The sequence below is a fragment of the Ambystoma mexicanum genome, chromosome 11 (assembly GCF_040938575.1).
Source record: "Ambystoma mexicanum isolate Mex_15411 chromosome 11, UKY_AmexF1_1, whole genome shotgun sequence".
In the NCBI taxonomy this organism is placed as follows: Eukaryota; Metazoa; Chordata; class Amphibia; order Caudata; family Ambystomatidae; genus Ambystoma; species Ambystoma mexicanum.
Window position 1 is genome coordinate 1,282,240,069 of NC_090934.1, and position 22,757 is coordinate 1,282,262,825.

At 43.5% G+C, this 22,757-nt stretch overlaps 1 protein-coding gene across 1 annotated transcript in view; it reads right to left on the reverse strand.

Annotated features, from left to right (window-relative positions):
* Positions 1 to 22,757, reverse strand: part of LRRC49 (leucine rich repeat containing 49) — a 1,414,487-nt gene that overhangs the window by 303,261 nt on the left and 1,088,469 nt on the right. Inside the window, exon 11 of the mRNA XM_069624757.1 lies at positions 313 to 396. Coding sequence (XP_069480858.1) covers positions 313 to 396 — 84 coding nt within the window. The remainder of the gene's footprint in view (positions 1 to 312; positions 397 to 22,757) is intronic.

Here is a 22,757-nt window from a genome sequence, read left to right on the forward strand (position 1 = left end):
TTGGAAATACACCAAAATCCCCCGGATGGGTAAAAGTAGTGCTGTCACTTTTCTTGACAGTGTTTACTGAATTGGGTGTTTAGAAAATTACTCCCCCCTCCTTCGCCCCCATTCCCGTGATTGTTAAGGGATTTGGTCTAAAAATGGCCAGCAAATAATTTCCAACCACTGCTAAGTAAAATATTTGCACAATGATACTTTCTCAGAAAAGTAAAATAGTATTCCCTCTTGATCCCTCAGGGTAGGTATTGTTGTTACTTAACTTTTGCTGCAATTTTAAACTTCATTACGTAAACACAATGTAGAAAATACCTTCACCAAGGCCAATTTATGACCTTCGCGCTTCTTCTCTTCCTCTTTTCTTGCCAGGACTGATGCTGTGCGCCTTTCTTCCTCCTAGAACAATGTTATAAATGAAAAAGTGTCATCAATTAAAATAATCAATTTTCATGTCTGAGGCAAATGTCAGTCTGCTGTTAACGCAAGAAATCAATTAAAAGCTCTTAAATGATTTATGGCCATCCTCAGCGACTGACCATGTCTGAAATGAAATTGACCATCATTTGAATGCAAGCCTGAAAATAGAGAAAGATGCAATCTTATACTCCAACGTTGTTGGTCTGTGTATTTTTATGAAAATAAACTCAGAGGAAATCCTACATCCTAATCTGAGGAGTACTCGGACATTAGATGTATTTGCTCTGAATTGCTCAAATTCCAAAGAGTGCCGGTGATGAGAACATTTTTTGATACTATCGTGTTCGTGCCATGGATAGGTAACTCGTGGAACTAATGAGATAATATGCATTGGCCATTGTAAGGGAGTACAATGATGGCTTAGGTGATTAATGGCCAATTTTGTGTTTAATAATCTGAATATCTGAATTTTCGGAAGGGAAGAAATTCATATTTTATTTAGAGTGACTTGATCCCATGTGGTGCTGCAGGAAGACCAGAGAACATGCATGACCTTGACTAACGTGTACATTAAAGTGGACAGTTGAATACGTTTTCTCATTTTAATGCAACTGTCTATATCTCTCGATCAGCATTTTTCTCATTTAAAATGATTTTCAAAAGCATATATAGATATTCATATATTACATACGTGTTTATATATATATGTTCCCATTTCGTTACATTGTTTTTATACAATGATTAATGTAACAAACTGTTGATTTTAAAATGAATTTCAAATATATATCACAAAAAGAACAGCGAATGTACTCACTCTGGGGCAGGCACTGCACGGCACACACAAATGTGAAAGTGTAACACGTTCACACCCGTAGGAGGCAAAGTACATTAATACGCATAGCTGCAGCTATAATACGTTTTATTGTGCAATAGACAACCGATGTTTTACTGTTCTACACACCTTAATAATGATTAAAAACATTGAAAAAGGATAACCTTTTATAGCTGTTTTTTCGAATCACTGCACTCCCCATATTTCCTGAGTGGGTTGAGTAGTTCTAATAAACATATAAAACAGACTGCACATTGAATGTGATAAAGTGACATTGTGCATAATGAACTTCAACGTGCTTAGTGTAAAAGTGTAAAAGAAAAATTCATTATACATTAAGTCAATTAGATAACAGAGTTCTACAGCTGAATCCATTAAATCTTACTGAGACTACAATATTGTCTGATCTCATTAATCACAATTCCTGAAATCCATAGCTTTTGTACAAGTTCGAGAGATACAAATGTCATTGAGGAAAACAATCATAGCTCATCATACCAAAGTGGTCCTATTACCTTCATATTCAGGTACATATTGTTCATATCATCTGTACAGTGAACGGATACTATAGACCAAAAAACATGTATTTGTTGCTCTAGTGGCAAAAACCAAAGGAGCAACCGCTCCGGCACTCTGTTTACCAGGCCCACCAGGACCAGTGCTGTGAACACACAGGACCCGCACGGATCATAACCAAGACCCCACCCAGGGCCAGACCCAACCATACCAGTAGCCTTGATAAAGACCCACGAGGCCGACACACATGTCGGCTGACCACTACTAGGACCATGAGTACATACCGAATGTAAAAATAAATCTGCATTTGTTAAAACCGCAAAGAGCGTGGAAGAATCTAATTTTCCGAAAATCAGAATTGCAAGGTAGCCAGGAACACCCTGTTTTCCTAACCATACAAGGAGGTGTGGGCTTCACCGCAACACAAACCTGTGACCTTTCAGTAATTCCTATAACAGCACCAAATAGCTAGAGCCTAGCGCATGAGTGTTCCAACTCTAGGGCCCAGTCTCTTTCTTGTATATATATATATGTATATATATATATATATATATATATATATATATATATATATATATATATATATACATACATATGTTCCCACTTTGTTACATTGTTGGTACACAATGATTTACAAGGTAAAAAAAGACCAAATAATAAGTGATGTGTTTGAGAATTTGTCGTTTCCATCTAAAAAAAAAGTGAGGCGTGTACAGAGCCACCATTCAAAGTTTAATGTTTTTCTGCTCTCTGAATCTGGGTATCATCATTTTGATGACGGAGATAAAAATGTTACACACACACCCATCCAACTGTGCTCCGAAAAAAGAGAACACACAGATTGCCTTAAAGCCAGATATCCCAACAAAGACAATGAATGGGGGAGATTTATAACAGAGGCCGTTTCACATCCATGCATAGATTGCGTGCTATGCGCAAAAGTTGGATTCGACATGTGTAAGTGTCCAGTACGTGTTCCCAAAGTGTGAACAAATATGTAGAACAAACATACAAAGAGGTTACCTGATCTGGGGCAGTGGGAGTTCCCAACACTGTGGACATTGAAGGGCTTGGGGATGCCAACGCAAAAACATGCTGGTTTGGGTATTAAAAAGCATTCAACCATGACCATGGCATATTTAACAGGCCCTACACTTAAATTGTGAAGCAGTAAATGTGCCTTAGTGTGGCCTTATGTGGGATTTCTGCTGAATGTGTGTAGGAAGCAGTGACATGCATTTAAACAATATTTACACAACTGAGAAAAAGTTAATTCACAAGAAAAGAAATTCCAAGGAAGCAAAAACACAGGCTAATGTGTGGCAAGCCCCATGAACCATCAATCGTCTGCAGAGTACCATGGTATGATGGGAAGAACAGTGGGTGGATGCTGGTCCCCGAACACCTTTCAACCTCCTTCAGGCCCAGGCATGTCCATTCATCATCTATCACCTATTCCAAGTGTAAGGGGAAAGATAGAGGCTTGGCAGCACTTAGCCATGCATCCTGGATAGCCTTCCTGCAAAGCTGAGGGCACTAAAGAAGTGGTGGAAGGCTAGAAACAGCTCGTCCGCTCTCTTTAGTCTCACTTTCTCACTCCCACGTGGATGCATAAGAGTGTGATAGATATTTCAGACACTTGGACAGCAAATAAGTGAAGCCTAAGAGTGCAACCTGGCGGTAGAAAATGAAAAGGGTTTGGTTTCTCCTTATGGCCAAGTAGAAAGGATTCAACATGGTAATGTTGGTAATCATTGATAAATTGAAAGGATAACAGAGCACACAAGTGTCTTTTCCAGTTTGGCACTGCGTCATTGAATAAGAGTTTGGTAGGCTTTGTTGGCAATTCATTAAACATTACAATGCTCAACACGAAGCAGTTTTTAATCATAGCTGTAATTGAAACATAAACGCTTTGTAATCAGATTCCAGAAAACGTAAAATGACTTGATTAATTCGTTTATTTACTCTTCCCCCGGAGCTGCTCTATTAGGAAAATAAAATTGTATTTTATTTCAGGGAAATGTAATGCCAGCTCAGAATAGAATATCAATAATTGTATTGAAATGTCCAGTTTTGGGTGCAGAGGGGGATGCATAGCGCCATGTGAGAGACAGGAGTTGATGATGAGCCAGTGGGGAGCGAAGTGGTGATGCAATTCGTTGTGGATTGAGGTGGGCATGCATGATCTAGGAAGTGTAGAGGTTTGTTTTGGCGGTATGGGTGATGAGAGTGTCTGTCAGTCTGTCGATGGGGTGGACGGTATCCCATGAGCTGGCATCCTTGGGAGGTGGGAGAGCAGAGGGGAGGGCCAGCCTTATGTTGCGTATTTTTGCGAGATGAAGTAGTCAATGAGGGAGTTTCATACTGCTTTGGGTGGGGGGGTGGTTGGTGGTTTGGAGGGGATAGTACAATGATGAATAACTTCTGCCTCCGATAGGTGGCAGAATGGAGTTCTTGGAGGTAATGGGTGGCTTTGATATTGCATATGTCGGTTTTGTATTTCTTGTGGCTTTTGCGGCAGTGTTTGAGTGTTGTTCTGATGGCGGGCATGGCTTCTTCTGCCAGGCCTCTTTCTAGGCGTCTGTCTTTCTGCTTAGGAGGAGGGACGTGATGAACAATGGTTTAGGGTGGGTCAATGATACAAAATGAAATGATGTTCTGGTGCTTTGATGGCGCCACTTGAGAAATAAATAAATGTTATTTAGGCACAACTATGTCCTACAACATAGAGGAACTGAAAATTGCCAATTTTGTCCATTTTGCAAACTTCACTAAGTTAGATCTGAGACAATTGAGTTATTTACCAATAATAGGTCACATCAAGGTAGTTAAAATGTGTTAATTTCAATGTTGATACAATAGACATGTATCACCATAGACATGTGCTCAACAAGTTACAGTGTCGAGGCTCCTCATTTATTTACTCAAAAATATGTGTACTGTTTTCTGTGGGCGCTACAAGATTTTCAGTGATTTTTTGGGATGCACAGCTTTAGAGAATAAAAAGAAGCATGGATCACAGGCATTCCATAGAGGAAATATATTGAATATCTGGCAAAGCCTTGTCAGTATAACACACAGGATTGGTCTACAAATACTCTAATGCATGCTTTAAGACAACAGGCCTAAAGACAATGCAGTACATATTTAGAGCGTGGAGAGATGTGAGGAAAACGGAGAAAATCCCATGTTGGCCACACTGTCACCTGATAATGGGACACAACACCCATCTTTCCTGCATTTGATTATGGCCTGGAAAAACCTCAAAAACTGTCAACATTTTCCTGCCTTGGAGATGTACTCTCGAAGGAATGATGGCAAACTTTTGAAGATTTATTTACCCTATAAGGGGGCATCTAATTCAGTCTGAATATGAGAGAGAGCTGAAGGCACGGCTTGAGGCTAGACTTAACTTGAGACCCAATGTGACTGGCTTGATTTCTGCTCGCATTGATGATTACTAGACTCAGTCTTGCTAGCAATGATGCCAGAAGCTACCAGTAAACCTTTGGTAAACTGTGTGGAAACGTGTCCTGCAGACAGCGGATGCCTGTTCTTCTGTACTCGCCAAAAACAGTTTGGGTAGAATGAAAAGTTTGCTTGGAAGCATATATGAAAATGAAAAAGGGATAAGAGGCTAGCCGAAATATCCACATTAGCAACACCGAATCAAGGTGAGCCGACAGAATGCATTTGAGCCATTATGAAGGATCTGGGGTATATTTCTTGGGTCTTTGACTAAACTATGTACTTGGCCAAGTGGAAAGTGAACTGCAAATTTGGAATCGACTTTGAGAATGAAACACAGCTTGAGACTGTTCATGTTATGAAACTATAATAACTAAAATGATAGACTTTGGGCATACAGATGGTCATGTGCATTTCGAATCTAAAGTAGTGTGGAGGTGTTTGCAGCCATGTTAAAATAATATTGTAATGATAGTGTCACGAAAAGAGGGGAACTCTCTTGGGCTTCAATTAAAGATCTGTAGATGCACATACTTGATATCTTTTGTAGGTTTACCCACCTAGTAGATAAAGCATGTAAACTTTCAAAAACCAGTGTTCCTTCCAAATACGGCTTTTTTAGTGTGCCAGATGTGGAATTTGGAGAGCATGAACATCCCTCATACAGTCCCATTACATTGCAAACTGAAAAATAAAGTTGCCATTTATGTCATTGCCTTTTATATCTCATCAAGATAAATGATAAGAAACTTGCCATTTTCTCGATCTAGAAGTTAAGAACGATTCCAAAGCAGTTTTTCTTTTCTCAACAAGCTGTTGTCATGGGTTCTCAACTTTCTCAAACTCGTATGGTCTCAGATACAGCTCATTTTCACACATGGCACAGTCATACAATGTTAATACTTTATGTCAACACAGTTGACAGATTTTCAAAAGTCATTTTTATTAAGAATAATAAAAATCCATTCAGTTTTCATGAAAGTAAGTTCAGGGTTGGGTTATGGGTTTTTTTTTAACCAAAAAAGTGGGTGGGGGTATAAATCAAAATAAAGTATAGGACCGTTTCTATTTTATTTATTTATTGCATTTTTTACATCGCCAAAACCTGGAGGTATCACAGCATAGGTTACAGTGTGATTGAGGTACCTGCTGGTTACATAGATGGAAGTTGCATAATTAATACAATAATAGGCAAGAGTATGAAGAAGAAAACACTCTTCTCTGCAGTACATGAATATAATCGTACGGTGGGGTAAACATAGGTGAAATGATAGAATTGCAATGGTGATTACATATATACAACAGTGAGTCTGTTAGGCCTGAAGTTATGTGCTGGGCTCACGCAATGGGCTAATATTTTTTAAATAGCCAGGTTTTTAGGAGTTTAAGGAAGTGGGTGTGGGATGTTTCATTACTGATGTTGGTAGGGAGGGAGTTCCAAAGTCTGGAGGCTGCAACAGTGAAGTTGGACTCACCGGTTCTCGTATTCTTGAAACAGGGCACAAGTAATTGAGTACTGGTGTTGGATCTCAGAAGTCTGATAGGTGTTTTTTGGGTGTTTTTCATGTTTCAAACCAGCATTAAAAGATTACGACATTACAAACTAGATTACAGGTTCATGCAAATAAAGTATGTTAATTAAGTATCTTATATCATTAATAAGCCCTTTCAGAAATAGAAATTAAGGTTTCATAAGCACTGAAGAAACAGATCCTCGGAGAGGTGATATTTACCTCTAGGAAAAACTCGACACATGGGTGTCGGTTGCCTAAATCTTGACCCCTCACAGAATCATTATGCAACACATCAGGTCTGTGAGAGTGCAAATAGGCAACAGGAATATATTCTGGAGAGAATGTAGTGAATCAGTGGACAAGAAAAGAGGTCACAGGGGTATACTCTGTGGAGACTGTACTTTATACTAGAAAAGTAGAGCTAGGCAACAGGGATATATTCTGGAGGGACTAGTTTACAGCAGATAGGCACAGCTAGGCAACCAGGATATATTTTAGAGAGGCTATAGTTTACAGTGAACAAGAAGAGCTAGGCGACATGGATATATTTTGGAGACACTGTAGTTGATAGTGGACAAGAAGAGATGAGCAACAGGGATATATTCTGGAGAGACTATAGTGCATCAGTGGGCACGGAGAGAGGTAATAGGGATATATTCAGAAGAAAGTAGTTAATCAATGGACAAGAAAAGAGGTCACAGGGGTATACTTACTTTGGGGAGACTACTTTACACTAGATAAGTAGAGCTAGGTAACATGGTTATATTCTGGAGGGACTGTAGTTTACAGTGAAGAAGAAGAGCTAAGCAACAGGGATATATTCAGCAGGAACTGAGGTGTATAGTGGACATGAAGAGCTAGGCAACAGGGGTATATTCTGGAGAGACTGTAGTTGGCAATGGAAAAGTAGGGATAGGCAACATGAATATATTCTGGCAAAACTGTAGTTTCCAGTGGACAAGTAGGGATAGGCAACAGGTATATATTCTGGAGAGGCTGTAGTTTACAGTGGACTAGTAGAGATAGGCAACAGGGATATATTCTTGAGATGCTGCAGTTTACACTGTACAAGAAGAGATAGGCAAGGGATACATTCTGGTGAGACTAATCTACAGTGGACAAAGGGAGATAGGCAAGATGGGTATATTCGGGAGTTAGTGTATTATACAGTGGGCAAGCATAGAAAGGCAACATGGGTATAATGTAGACAGACGTGTGTAAAGTATACAAGCAGAGACAGGAAGCTCTGAAAGGCAAAACTGGTGTATTCTGGACAGATAAATGTACAGCGGAGAAGCAGAGATTGGCAAGAGGGATATATTCTGGAGATGGTGTAGTATTCAGTGGACATGTATAGAAAGGCAACATGGGTACACTGTGGACAAACCTTAGTGTACAGTGGACAAGCATGGATAGGCAACACAGGTGTATTCTGGACAGACGCTAGGGCAAGTAGGCATGCAAAGATAAGCAAGAGGGGTACATTCTGGAGCTACTGTAGCATACAGTGGAAAACTATAGAAAGGCAACATGGGAATGCTGTGGATAGACTTTAGCGTACAGTGGACAAGCATAGATCGGCAACGTGGGTTTATTCTGGACAGACTATGGTACAGTAGGCAAGCAGAGATAAGTAAGAGGGGTACATTCTAGGGATACTGCAGCGTACAGAGGACAAGCAAGGCTAGGAAAAGGGGTATATTCTGGAGAGCCTCTAGTGTAATGGACAGAGATAGGCAACAGGGGTAAATTCCATGGAGAATCTAGGGCACAGTGGACAAGTAGAGATGGGCACCAGGGTTTTTATTCTGGAGAGACTGTGATATTGCCAATCACTAACTTTGTATCCATTTGACTTGGTAATGCCACCCTGAGGAGTCTATTGCCTGATGCAGACTTACCTGGCTCTCATTCCGCGTGTATACGTGCAGTGAGGCCAAGAAAAGTGGCCCACATGCGTTATATTAAACCACTTTACAATACATTACATTTTGTTTCTTCTAATACGTTTAACAGTTTTATAATGTACATTTACAAATGCAAATAAATAAATAAAGAGAAACAGTCATTCTTGCTATTGTTCCGGCCCTTTCTGTGGACAATCTTGATGACTGGGACAGCCAGACCTTTAAACCAGTGGATGCGGGACAGTCTTCGCTGAGTGGAAAAGAATCTCAGTGAAAGGGCCTGGTCCCTTGAAGGGTTCCAATCCCAGAATGATTGCAGGCCAGGAAATGGTGGTACAGTGATGCCTGTAAGTACTTTCTGAATGGTTGGTATTTATGTTCTGCTCTCAGTGACAATAAATGCTGTTCCATCTTTTAGCCTCCTAGATCTGGGCTTTACAACTTTGGCTCTCCAGATGTTTTACTATAACTCCCAGCAGTCAGCAAGTTAAGGGTGATGGATCACGTGGGTTAAACACATGGTGAGCCGCAGAATGCAGATGGGGAATACGGGCAGAAACAAGCAGTCCAGAAAGGTGTATATTGCTTAGCTAGTGAATAGGACCGCTACTCCAGTAGGCCTGGTGGAGTGTGTTTAGAGCCTTGTACTGAATGGTTTGCTTGACCAAAGATAAATGAACCATCTTCATAAACGGGAGAGTATGCTCATAAAGGCCTCACTGTTCTGCTTTAAAGCCTAGATGTTTTAGAATGTGGTGTACAAAGTTGCAGCAACCCTGCTTTGATTGCATACATCATCGAGCCAGTTCTATTCATCAATCAGAATTCAATTACAGGGGTGTGTAAGGAACTTATGGTGGCAACAGTAAAGATAGACAAATGATCACAGTTCAAGACCGTTTATTGAACTATTAATGCAGGGTGGAAAAACGCCTAACCTAAACCTAAATCTAAGATGGGAGCAAGCGTTGACCATCAAATGCAAAAAAAGGCAGTCCTAGTGCCGTTGTGTCAAAATGAAAGGGCCTATACTAAGAAAGATCTATTGCCAATTCCTTACAACTAATCACAGAAAAAGTGTGGGATAGGGTATCCAAAAAAGGAAACAGCGTTCAAATAATAAGTCAGGATGTGATTGCCTTGAGGTCTCTCTTCCTGACTTTTTTAGCACAGGACAAGGTGGGACTTTGGAGCACAGCACACGCTCAAGCCTTCCCAGCACGAGCTAACAGTTCCGTATCAGCTATCAGGTTCTTCGACAGTTAAGTCTCTTTTCAATAAAAGTCTCTCGCCTTCAAGGCCTGATGCTCTCAACAAACAAACACAACATTTCTATTCTATTCTATGAACAATTATGGTGAATGCTTCACCTCTGGGACCCCCTCTTCTGGACACAGAGCCCTCAGTAATCGTATTCAACAAATTCACAAGACAGTTCCCTTCTCAGTGAACTTCATTTCCCTTCTCAGTGAACTTCCGGTGATATATTTCCACCCCTGGATCTCCCTTGGCTGGGCTCGGATCCCAAATGACAAGAGGGCACTTCCCTTCCCCTTGTCTTGCAATACTTCTTGCTTTCACAAATCTTAATGTCTTTTTAAACAGGTTTTCAGGCTTTGCCCCTCGTTGTCGGTTCCCTCTGCCCGGTTCACTCTCGCCGACTTTTCCGATACACAGTTCATGTACTAACTTTCACCATGCAGGATTCACTTCCCTTAGCTTCGCAGTCATCTGCCGGTCAAAGACTTTCAACGGTACAGAGGATTTTACAAGACCCCTGTATGACCACGTTGACCTTTCTTTGCCTCTTCCCAAGGCCTTTTGATTACGTTGGGTAATCGCCCAAAGTTTCCTGCTTGAGCACCCACGTGATGCCGTACTCCTGTGGCACTGGTTTTCCCCCTCTTCTCTTAATAGTTTCTTTATGTCTTTCAACGTTCAAATTAGCTGTCGATACTTTTTGCTCAACACAGTTCGGTTTCTTAGCGATACTCACCTCATCTCTCCGACTGTGATGAACCGTTTGGCTTCGGAGTCAAAGTTGGTACCACTGAGGCAAGCGTCTCTCCCCGGCCTGCTAATCAGCGGAAGAGGGTCTCGTGTACCATTGACATCTGCTGCAACACTTGTTGGCCTTTGTTCGCGGTCTTATGTTTACGTCAGTGGAGGTTTCACGGGCCTTGGTTACACTCTCGGTCTGAAACGTCTTTCTCCTCGAACTGCTATGCTGAGTTAGCTCTTACGTTGTGCGGACTTCCTTGCTCGTATTGTGCTCCACCTTTTATCCCTGTGGGGAAGGGAAAGGGCCGCCAGGTATACATGATTCTGGTTTATTGCCTGACTTTGCCTGATCCTGTTATTGGGACACGTCAGATAAATGGCCCTGGTGTTAGACCATTGTCTTTCATGTTGTGCCAAAATGTTTTTATCGGAAAAAGGGGGTGGGGCAGTGTTTTAGAATATCTTACGTTGTAGGATGGGGAAAATGTGTTGAAAGAATAAGGGGGTTTCCGTGTCCCCCTGACGGTGTCACACTCCCCAAGGACCCCCAATCCAGGTGATCCTCCCTCACTGGTCCAACCCCAGGAACTAGATCCAATAGCGATGGCCCTGTCCTGGCCACCTGGATGACAGATCCCTGAGGACTAGCTTGGGAGATAGGGAGACAACCTCAGGTTTCTCACAGGTGCCTTGCTTTTTTAAAACATAACATAGCATAACAGCTGTATTTATTGAGTGCAAATCCACCCCCAGAGGGGCATCTTGGCACTACTGACAGTTAACAGATGTTTATTGTCACACAACTTACTGGTGCCCATTTTATCGACCTCGGAAGGATGAAGAGCTGAAGGGCTGAGTGGACCTGCCAGAATTCGAACCTGTGACTATGAGGCCAAACACAGGATTCTGTAGTGGATGCATTAGTCCACTGAGCCACAGACCCGGCTAGATAATTTGTTGAACCATAATAAAGTAGTCAGAGTCACAATCATTTCATCAGTCAGGATGCATAGCCACAGTACAGACGTGTGCCACCCAGTCCCTCAAGTTATGTTATGTTATGTTACTTTGCATTTATATAGCGCCTTATGTACCATTGGTATAGTCTCAAGGCGCCGGTGAGTAAATCTTGGATCAAGTACAAGACCATCTTGCCCAAAAGGTTTTATGCAAAATGTTAGTAATTAAATTTAATGGGGAGAAACAAAAGGACCTTGACAGCCAAACACAGGGGCCCAAGACAAAACAACTGTGTCGCATTAAAGTACAGAGGTAACATTAGAAGCAAATGTACTTGGTGAATGGCATTCTTAACTACCATCTTGACCCAGAGGGTGGAAAATAGGTCCCAACGTAGAAGATTACCCATGTGCTATGCCTTTACTAACAGATGAGAAGCAGTGCCCAATTATTATAGTCATGGGAAGAGAAGGGATACATTACTCACCGTAATCATATTTCTGGTGCTTGTATCTGCTTAGATTCGCATGCTCTACATGGTCCGACATCTAGTGGAAGTCGCAGAGTATTACAAAATTTGTTTTCAAAACTTCAAAACGGACGTCGACAGGGCATGTTAAGTAATACTATCCCTAGTATAATTCGTGTACTGTACCCATGGTCCTTCACACGTTGAGGTCCCTCAGATTATTTGTTTCTGACATGAGGTTGCATGAAGAGTAGCGCGAGTGCAGATGTGATAAAGCAGAAACCGTGATAACCCAGAAAACATCTATGCGCCTTCTACTCCAGTAGCGGAGGAAGGGTGGGCGCATGTGAATCAAAGCAGATACAAGCACCAGTAATACGATTACGGTGAGTAATGCATCCCTTCTGGAACTTGTGGATCTGCTTTGATCACATGCGGCGCATAGATTAACGAGTAGTATCTGGAGAAGGAATATGGGAAGTTAGAAGGTAAAGCGGCAAAGAGCTGTTTAGGACAGCTTGTCCCACCTGTGAATCTGCTTTTAAGTGTGTGTCAATGCAATAATGCTGTGTGAACGCATGGATGGAACTCGATATAGCAGCTTTGCAGATGGCGTCTAGAGGGACGTTTGTAATAAAAGCTAAGGTATCTCCTGTACCTCTGGTAGAGTGTGCCCTTGGGGTGAAAGGTAAGACTTTCCTGGATAGGGAATAGCCGAGTTGTATGCACTTGACTATCCATCTGGAGATAGTGTTCTTTGATATGTGATCAGCCTCTCCACCAGGCAATATGGAAATAAAGAGTTGGTCTGTTTTCCTTAGGAGTTTTGTTTTGTTCACATAGTACAAGACCGCCCTCCTTACATCAAATGTATGGAGGCTTCTTTCTGCTGAGTTTGATGGATTTTGAAAGAAGGCAGGAAGTTATATGGATTGGTTTACATGGAACTTTGAAAAGAATTTAGGTGAGAACCTAGGATGCGTTTGGAGGACAACATTGCCCTTGTGTATTATGAAAAAGGGGTCTTGTATGGACAAAGCCTGTACCTCACTGACTCGTCGTATGGAGGTGATAGCTACTAGGAACACAGTCTTGTAAGTAAGATGTTTTAGGCATGCCTTGTACATAGGATCAAAGGGTGGACCCAGGAGCTTGGAGAGCACAACATTGAGATCCCAACCCGGAGGAGGGTTGGATATTGGGGGGTATAGCCTCTTTCCCCTTCCATGAATGCCTTAATGACGGGGACTTTCCACTAGGCCACTTTTTTCTGTGAAGTGGTGTAAGCTGACACTACCGCCAGATGCACCTTTATGGAAGTAAATACTAGGCCAGGGTCTAGTAGGTAAAGCATGTAGTGTAGAATATTGGCTGGAGAACATTCTATTGGGTTTAGTGATTGTGATGTGAACCATATCACAAATCTCTTCCACTTATTAAAATAGCAGTGGCTGGCGTTGGGTTTTCGTACCTTTATCCATACACCTCAGTGGAAGATTTAAGTAGTCAAACTGTATGACTTCAGGAGCCAACCTGCCAAGTTCATTGATTGTGGGTGTGGTTGGAGGGATGCCTCTTTGTGTTGTGTCACCATGTTGTATGGGCACGGGAGCTTGATTGGGTCACACACCGCCAGTTTAAGCAGATGTGGAAACCAAGGCTGTCTCGACCGCATAGGAGCAACTAGGAACCGAGTTACTTGCTCCTGGTCTATTTTGTGCACTATTCTGCTCAGAAGTGGTGTCGGGGAAAAAACGTAAGCAAATTTCCCTGACCAGTTCATCCACAGGGCATTCCCCTTGGACCCTGGTTGGGGAAAACTGTATGTAAAAGCTGGGCATTGTGCAATTAGATTTGTGGCAAACAAGTCTAGTGGGGGGGTTACCCAATAGTGTGAATATTCTGTCTAGGATATCTCTGTCAAGTTGCCACTTGTGGTCTTCAGGTAGAGGGTGTCTGCTTAGAGTGTCTGCCCGAGAATTGAGTTCCCCCAGAACATGTTGAGATATTAGGAACATGTTCCACTTGAGTGCCCACTTGCATATTCTTTGAGATAGCTTGGACAGACTTTGAGAGTGTGTGCCTCTTTGCTTGTTCAGATAGAACATGGCTGTGGTGCTGTCTGTTAGGACCTGCACCGTTTGACCCGTGAGATGTTGCTGAAAGGCCTGAAGAGCCTTGAGGACTGCCAAGAGTTCTAGGAAGTTGATATGTCTTTGGGCAGTAGCGTGTCCCCACTGGGTGTGGGTTTTGTGGTGGAGGAAGGTGGCCTCCCATTCGGCGATTGAGACATCTGTAGTTATGATCGCTTGTGCTGGTGGAGCGCGAAAAGGTTTTCCTTTTGATAGGTTGTCCTTGGATCACCAGCGAAGAGCCTGAATCAGGGTTAGCGAAACCACCACTAGATTGTCCCACTGTCCGCTTGCCTGATGCCACTGTTTCATTAACCATTCTTGCATTGGACGCATATGCAGGTGAGCTATTGGAACCTAGTGAATGCATGAGGCCATCATCCCAAGCAAGCACATTGCTTTGCATACAGTTATCTGGAGACTGACCTTGTAGTGAGGTACCTGCAACAGCATATTTTGTACTCTCTCGTTTGAGGGGAAGCCAGCCCCTCTTTTGTGTTTAGAATAGCCCCTAGAACATGTTTTATTCCGCTGGGGACTAGACTTCTTCTAGTTGATGGAGAAACCTAGATTGAAGAGAAGGTTTATTGTCTTTTGCATATTTAATTTGGAAATTTGAGGAGATTCCCCAGTGATAAGCCAGTCGTCCAGATAAGGGTATACTGGGATGGACTTTCTGCACAGGTGTGCTGCCACTAGTGCAAGTACCGTTGTGAATACTCTTGGTGCCAAGGCGATGCCGAATGGGAGTACTTTGAACTGGTAGTGTAATCCTGTCATCCTAAAACGCAGGTATTTTCTGTGCGCAGGGTGCATTGAAATATGAAAGTGTGCATCTTTCAAATCCAATGGTGCCATGTAGTTTACCCGTTTTAGGAGTGGAATCACCTCTTGGAGCATGGTCATACGAAACTTTTGGGGTTTGACATATTTGTTTGCAGGGTACATATCTAGTACTGGGCGCATGTTAAGATCTTTCTTTAGTACAAGAAAGTATGTTGAATTAATACCCTTGTTTACCTCATTTGCCGGGATGATCTCTATGGTGTCCTTCTCGAGCAGCGCCTTTATTTCCTCCGACAGTATGCCTTGTTCTTCTGTTGTCATTTTCTTCTGTCTTGGCGGGCGGTAGGGTGGTTTGTGTAGCAACTCGATACAATACGCACCTGCCACGTGGACAACACCCACTTGTCCAACGTTATCCCCTCTCATGCATGGGTGAAGTGAGAAATTCGGCCTCCTACTGGAGTGGCATGGGAGGGGACCTGAAACGGTGTGTCATTGTTTGTGAGCGGTTTTGTTTGGGAGGGGTTGAGCCTCTTCCAGTTGTGGCTGCCCCTTCCTCTGCCCATTTTATTTCCTCTTTGAAAATTGGACGAGGAACCTTGGCCTTGTGAGAGACCACAAGACAAGGACTGTCCACCCAGAGTGTAGCCTGAGGAACGTTGCGCACCCTGGCCCCATAATCTCCTATAGTTTGGGAAGCCCGTTGGGAATAGGGTTTGTCTGTCAACTGTCCAAGTCGTACTCCTCCTTGGCACTCTTAAGGTTGTATCTTTATTTGTTCATGGTGCTCTGATGCCTGCAGGCTTTCAGCGCCTTATAAATAAATAAATAAACAATTAAAAAAATATGATAAAAAATGCTGGAACAATGTCAAGGTACTGCCTGAGCAAGCTGAAGCCCTACTACACAGTCTCCCAGCACCACCGACTTCAGATACACCATTAACCATTGAATTCTTCAACTCCTGGCTTAAAGAATCACTACTTCCCCTCACCACCTCTCACCCTGCAGCCTCTCGCAAAGGACCATCCCCCAAATGGTTCACGGCCCAACTGAAGACCCTGAAAAGCCAAAATAACTCCCTTAAGCGCAAATGGCGAACATTTAAAAACCCCTCTCAGCATATCTATGTTCGCCTGCCACCACCGTAATTACAAATCCGAGATCCGAAAAGCCAAAAAGACTTATTACAATAAACAAATCCTGAAATGTCACAGCAGCAGCAAAGAGCACCACAGGATCATCTCCGAATTCGTGAAACCCTCCTGCAACTCTGCCCAGGCCACGGCCACACAAACGCTCTGCGACTCCCTCTCCCTGCATTTCTACAACACATCACTAGACACTAGAAAGGATGGCAACCCTTAATACTAATCTTTTTCCCAATCTCACCCACTGCCCCACATCTGCCACTCCTGACTCCACTGCTCCAACCGGCGCAATACCATCTTTTGACTCTTTCAACCCCATCTCGAGAGAGACGAGTTCCTTGATCTACTATCTGGCAGCAGACCCTCCGGATCCCCCCTGCACCCTTGTCCAGCCTCTGTTCTGAAAGAAATATTCTCCTCCACATGTGCAGGAGAACAAGCAAAGACCATACTAAATGACTCCCTCATCCCTGGCATCTTTCCAGAGGCTTTTAAAATAGCGCATGTCAAAGCTCTTCTGAAAAAGGCATTTCTCGACCCCCTTGAGCCTAAGAATTACATGCCGAATTCCAACACCCAATTCTTGGTGGAACTCATCGACCACACTGCATACTCTCAGCTCAACTGTTTCGTAGAATCCAACAACCTACAAGACCCGCTCAATCCGGCTTCAGACCGCGCCATGGAACAGAAACCACTCTGATCTCCATCTGGGATGGTCTCAGCAGACTCGGAGGGCTGTGCAGCGCTGGTTCTCCTTGATTTGTCAGCCGCTTTTGACACCATTAACCATTCTATCCTCCTTGACCGACTCCACTTCCTAGGAATCTGAGGCTCAGCACTCAAATGGATTGCCTCATTCCTCAACAACAGGAAACAAATCACTTTCCTCTCCCCTTTTCTCTCAACCGCTCGCACCGTGAATACTGGTTACCACAAGACACCTACCTCTCTGCTCTCCTTTTCAACCTCTAGCTGACCACTCTACCAGGGATCATCCACACGCACAACCTCACCTGTTACAACTACGCTGATTATACCCAAATTATCCTGAGAATCCCCAAAACAAGCTTAAACCCAAGACCCAACCTTGAAGCTTGCCTCAGAGACATTGGGCCTCATTAGGACTATGGAGGTAGCCATGCCGCTATTTGCAGCGTGGCTACCCCCATACCAGGTACCGGGTTCTCTGAAAGGGGAAATACCGGGCCATTCTGATCTTGGAGGACCCGGTATTTCCTCAATCAGGGAACCAGGGCCCGGTACATACCCATTCCCATTTGAGACCCCATAGGGCTCAATGGGAATGGGGAGGATGCAAACAACGGTCCCGTTAATGACTGGCCCGTTTTTGCATCTTGGTCTGCTCGCGGGACCCGCTAAGGACGCCTGGTTTTACCAGACGTCCTTAGCGGGTCCCGCAAGGAGACCTCGTAATGAGGCGGTAGGGGATTAACGTGGCTGGCAGCTCAACCGGCCCTGGTTAACCCCCTACCGCCAGGATCGTAATGAGACCCCTTGACTGATGGATAACAAGAAACCACCCCCTTCTAAACCCAGATAAAAATGAGATCATGGTGTGCAGCAACAATGCCCTTCTCCTGCATCCACTCCCATGGCCCCCCTCCCTTGGAACCCCCAGGTACCTCCGAAATAGTTAAAAACCTTGGCTGCACTATGGACTCTGGCTTAACCCTCTCCCATCAGATCCATGATATATCAAATTCCTGTCACTACCACCTCAAGTTCATAAGACGCATTTTCCCTTACCTCACCCACCCCAACAGACTCACCGCTATTATGTCCATTGTTATGTCGAGACTGGACTATGCCAACTCCTTATGTCTGGGTACAACAGTATACCAACTTAAACTCAAAACAGCCAAAAACTCTGATACCAGACTCCTTCTTGCATTAGGACACAGGGATCACATCTCCCCTGCTCGCCGCACCCTTCACTGGCTTCCTGTTGGACGAAGGGCCACTTTCAAAATCATATGCATTAGCCACCGAGCAGTTCACAAGACCGGCCCAGTATACCTACAAGAGAGGATTACAGCCTACCACCCATCACGCACCATAAGGTCAGCACTGCCCTCTTACTAGTGATTTTAGCCTCCAATTCAACCAGAATTGGAGGATCTGCCTACTCAATCTTGGCTCCAACTCTGTGGAACCCACTCCCTCCGCACATTTGACACACCCAAGACTACATGGCCTTCCGTAAAGCTCTAAAAACCTGGCCTTTTCCGGAAACCATGTTTAGGACTGTCTAGGACCACCAAAACCCACCATAATTCTAGAATCAGGAGTTCAATGACATTAAATTGAAATTAGTTACAGCCGGTCAACATGCATTCCTAGGGATACTGCAGGAAGGGACCACAACCAACCAACAAGGCGGAATTAGGAACTGTGGCTCTAGGATATGCATCTGCTGACTCTCTGCATCCAGATTCTTCTACACAGGTCTAGCAGCCTCTCGTGCCTTCAAGTTGATCATACTCTTTCACACCCTACTTACATAGCTAAGCACAAACCCACCCAAGGCACTAAAGCAACCGTGCCCTACAATGCCTCGGTCCAGTCTGTCCTTTAGCACCACTGCCTTGGTAGGACTACGTTGCTGCGAGATATATCCTGACCTATAACCACTATCCTGGCAAGACCTCTATATACTCTATTGTTCTTGTTTCTCTTCTATTCTTCCTCCTGTAACTACCCCATCCTACTCCTCTTTTAAATACGCCTATAAAATGTTTGCTAAACCTCTTTCTGTCTCATTCATTATTGTTTATCATCCTCCTGGCACAGTTGATCTTTCTGTGAAGACATTGACCATCTTCTGTCTCACATTTTGCTGAGTCCCACTCCTGTCGTACTACTAGGTGACTTCAATCTTCATTTATCTTCTACTCAATCGACTATTCCTTTTCTCTCTGTTCTTGATCCTCACTTTCTCTTCCCTCTTGCGACTCCTCCCTCACACAAATCTGGCTCCTCTCGATGCAATATTTCTCTCAACTTTCACTGCCTCCACAGTGCTAGCCTTACCTATCTACCTATTCGGATCACTATCTACTCTCAGTGTCACTACTTTCCTCAACCTCTCAGAACTCTCTTGTTCCTTCTCTTGCAACAACATTCTTTCTGCGTGATTTACGTTGTTTCCTCATATCTTTCTTCCTCCCTTGATCAGCTTTATCCTTTGTCCGCCTTCCACCCTACCTGGAAACCATCTCAACCTTGGCTATCCCCTCACCTTCACTCCATGCGGCGCTTACCCCGTCGACTTGAAAGGCGTTGGCTTAAATATAAATCAATACCTCATCATTCTGCCCACTTTTCCCATCATGCTCTTTATGACAAATGTCTACTCTCTGCTAAGCTCGCAGATATTTCTCTGATCTTCTTCACACTCAATCTACCCACCCTAGGTGTCTTTTCCAAACCCGTGCACGACTTCTCTCTCCTCCCACTGTTGACCACTCTCTTAACTCCACTCTGTCTGCATCTGACTTTGCTAATTTCTTCTCTTCTAAAGTCCTTTCATTCCGTCAGTATATCAAAGCGTCTCTTCCAACAGGCACATCTCCTCCTACATCCACTCCTCTTGCATTCATTTCTCACTTTGTGCCAGTCTCCAATGCTGATGTGCTTCTTCAAAGCTCACATGACTACCTCTCCCAATTCCTTCTGCACTCATTCCTAAGGTCTATCCTCTTCTTACACCTTATCTCTTTGTTTAACATTTGACTTTCCATGTCTACTTTCCCTGCATCGTTCAAACGTGCATCCATTATTCCTATCCTAAAGAAACCCACAGCCAATCCTCAGATTGTCTCTAATTTCCATCATATTTCTCTTCCATCATATCTTTCTAAACTTTTAGAAAGTCTTGTTTATTCCCAGATCTCCTCATTTGTCTCCGACTCGATTTCAGTCCAGTTTTCTCCCTCTTCACTCTACAGAAGCTGCCTTGATTTCCATGCTAAATTCTCTTCTTTCAGCCCGCTACTCTAAACACTCTTCTTTTCTTATTCTTCTTGATCTATCTGCTGCTTTCGACACTGTGGGTCACTTCTTACTCCTTGCGTCACTTTCCTCATTTGGTCTCAAAGGTCCTGTTCTGTCCTGGTTCAACTCGTATCTGACTAATAGCACTTTCTCCTTAAGGGTCAGTTCTTGGCCCCTTTCTCTTTTCTTTATACACATCGCATCTTGCTGCTGTCATCTCTTCTTTTGGCTTATCACATCATTTCTATGCAGATGACACTCAACTTTTCCTATCTTTTTCCTCTTTCTCCCCGGATATTCACCACACCCTCACAGCCTGTCTCATCACTATTAAATCCTGGATGTCTTCCCATTTTCCAACTCTTAATGCAGGGAAGACTGAGGTGCTGTTCTTCCCTGCAAATACTCTTCCTCCTCACCTTCCACTGCCTTTCATATCTTTCCCACCTTCTAAGCTCCCCTTTTTCAACCACAGCTCGTAATCTTGATCTCCACTTTGACTCAAATCTGTTTATTTTCTCATCATATATCCATTACTTCTCGGTCCTGTCACTTTCATCTGTATAACATCCACAAAGCTCGTCCGGTTCTCACCTTCCAAGCATCGAAACCTTCGATCTCTTCACTGATCTTTTACCGACTTTTCTATTGCTCTACCATTTTGTTTGATCATCCCAGATCTCGCCTTGCCCCTTTAAGATCGGTCTTTAACTCTTCTATTCGTCTACAGTGCCTTCTTCCATATCGGGACTCAATTTCTTCTTCTCCCGCCACACTTGGTTGGCTGTCCTTCCACTCTCAACTCAAATTCAACTTTACAAAAAAATGTAGCAGGCGCCCGTCTCTAGAAAGAACGTGGCATGATAACCTGTTCTGTGGTTTTTTTCCCCACATTGTGAGTCCACAGCCATCGCTTTCAGCTCACTGTACTTTTCACAAAGGAGAAATATCCCTTTGCAAATACGTTTTTGTCCCACCCACAAGTGCAGTCCAGCACCGAAATTCCAGGCAGACCTCCTTTGAACAAGAGTACCAGCAGAAAGGGAATTGCATTTCGGTGCTGGACTGCCAATGTGGGCGGGACAAATACTGATATGCAAATGGTTATTTTCCATCTGTGAAAGGCACAGTGAGCAAAAAGCGATGGCTGCAAACTCTCAAAGTGGGAAAAAAACCACAGAACAGGTTATCGTGTCATGTTCTTTCTGGAGAGGGGCGCCTGCTACCTTTTTGATCAAATTCAACTTTCTTTGCCTGGTCTTCAAATCTCTCTATTGTCTTGTTCTAACTACCTTACTATACTCATATCTTTCTAAATTCCTTCTTGCGCTCTCTGGTCTTCTTCCCACTTTAGACTCTTGGTCCCCCGCTCCCTCTATGCTCAGTCTCATTTTCGATCATTTGAACTTCTTGCTCCTCTCTACTGGAATGCTCTCCCTCTTTCTCTTCATTCTATCACTGTCTATTCTCTTTTCCGTGGCTCTTTAGCATCCTACCTGCTTCAACACCCCGAGTGACCGTCTTCTGGATTTAACTGCCTGCTCAATTTTATTGCACCACGTTCAGTTTTAATGTACAGCGCTTTGGCTTAAGGCGCTCTATAAAAAACAAATAAAATACAAAAAATACAAATACAAAGACCTACCTGTAACCCACCATAAACCACAACCAGAGACCAGACACTCACCTCTCCTAACACTATGCCCACTCTCCACTTTACACCAACAAACAATAGAGCGCGCTATACCCCTCAATCAATTTCGGCCTAGCTGCACACATACGAACAATTCTCCATGAACACCCCAACAACCTGTTAGAACGCAGTTACACACCACTATAAAATTTGGCCTAGCTGCACACATAAACGTCCTACACAGGCCTACTGTAGCCAGAATGCAGTCTTGGAGACCAACCACCTGACTGCACACATTCCACTGATCCACGCAAATCACACTGGCTGCACACAAAACCCATCATCTTATCAAGGAGGCATAAAGGCACTGAAACAAGTGGCCAACAGGCCCTACCACAAGAACCAAAGAGTAAAATGGACCCAGCCCCCCCCAGCCCACCATTCTTCCAGCGCATGGAGGACGGAGGAAATAAGAATGCCTTTTGATTATCTTTAATTCATTGAATTGAAGTCAACCAAAAGCTATCTTTGGCAAGCCAATTTACAGAGTATTACAATAGTCAAGCCAACTAGAAATAAAGACACTGACTATTTGAATTTTATGCGACAATCCCAAAAACTCCAGCAAATATTTAAGCGACCCTGGGTGAAAAAACACACACTTGAAAACTTGATGAATGTGGCTCTCCAGCAATAGTGAAGAGTCAAGCCAGAGCCCAAGTTACTCTTTTTGTGCAGCAGCAAAGGGCAGGTTCCCTAAGAGGAAGGCCAACATTTAGACACCCATTCAGACACTTTGGCTGGCCACCACATACCAATATGTGGGCTGACTGTATTGGCAGAACATGCCAACAGCTCGGTCTTCTGAACATTAAACACAAGCTTGTTGAGGCGCAGCTATAAGCTGACCTGCTACAGGCACGATTTCAGCCTATTACAAACCTGCACCGC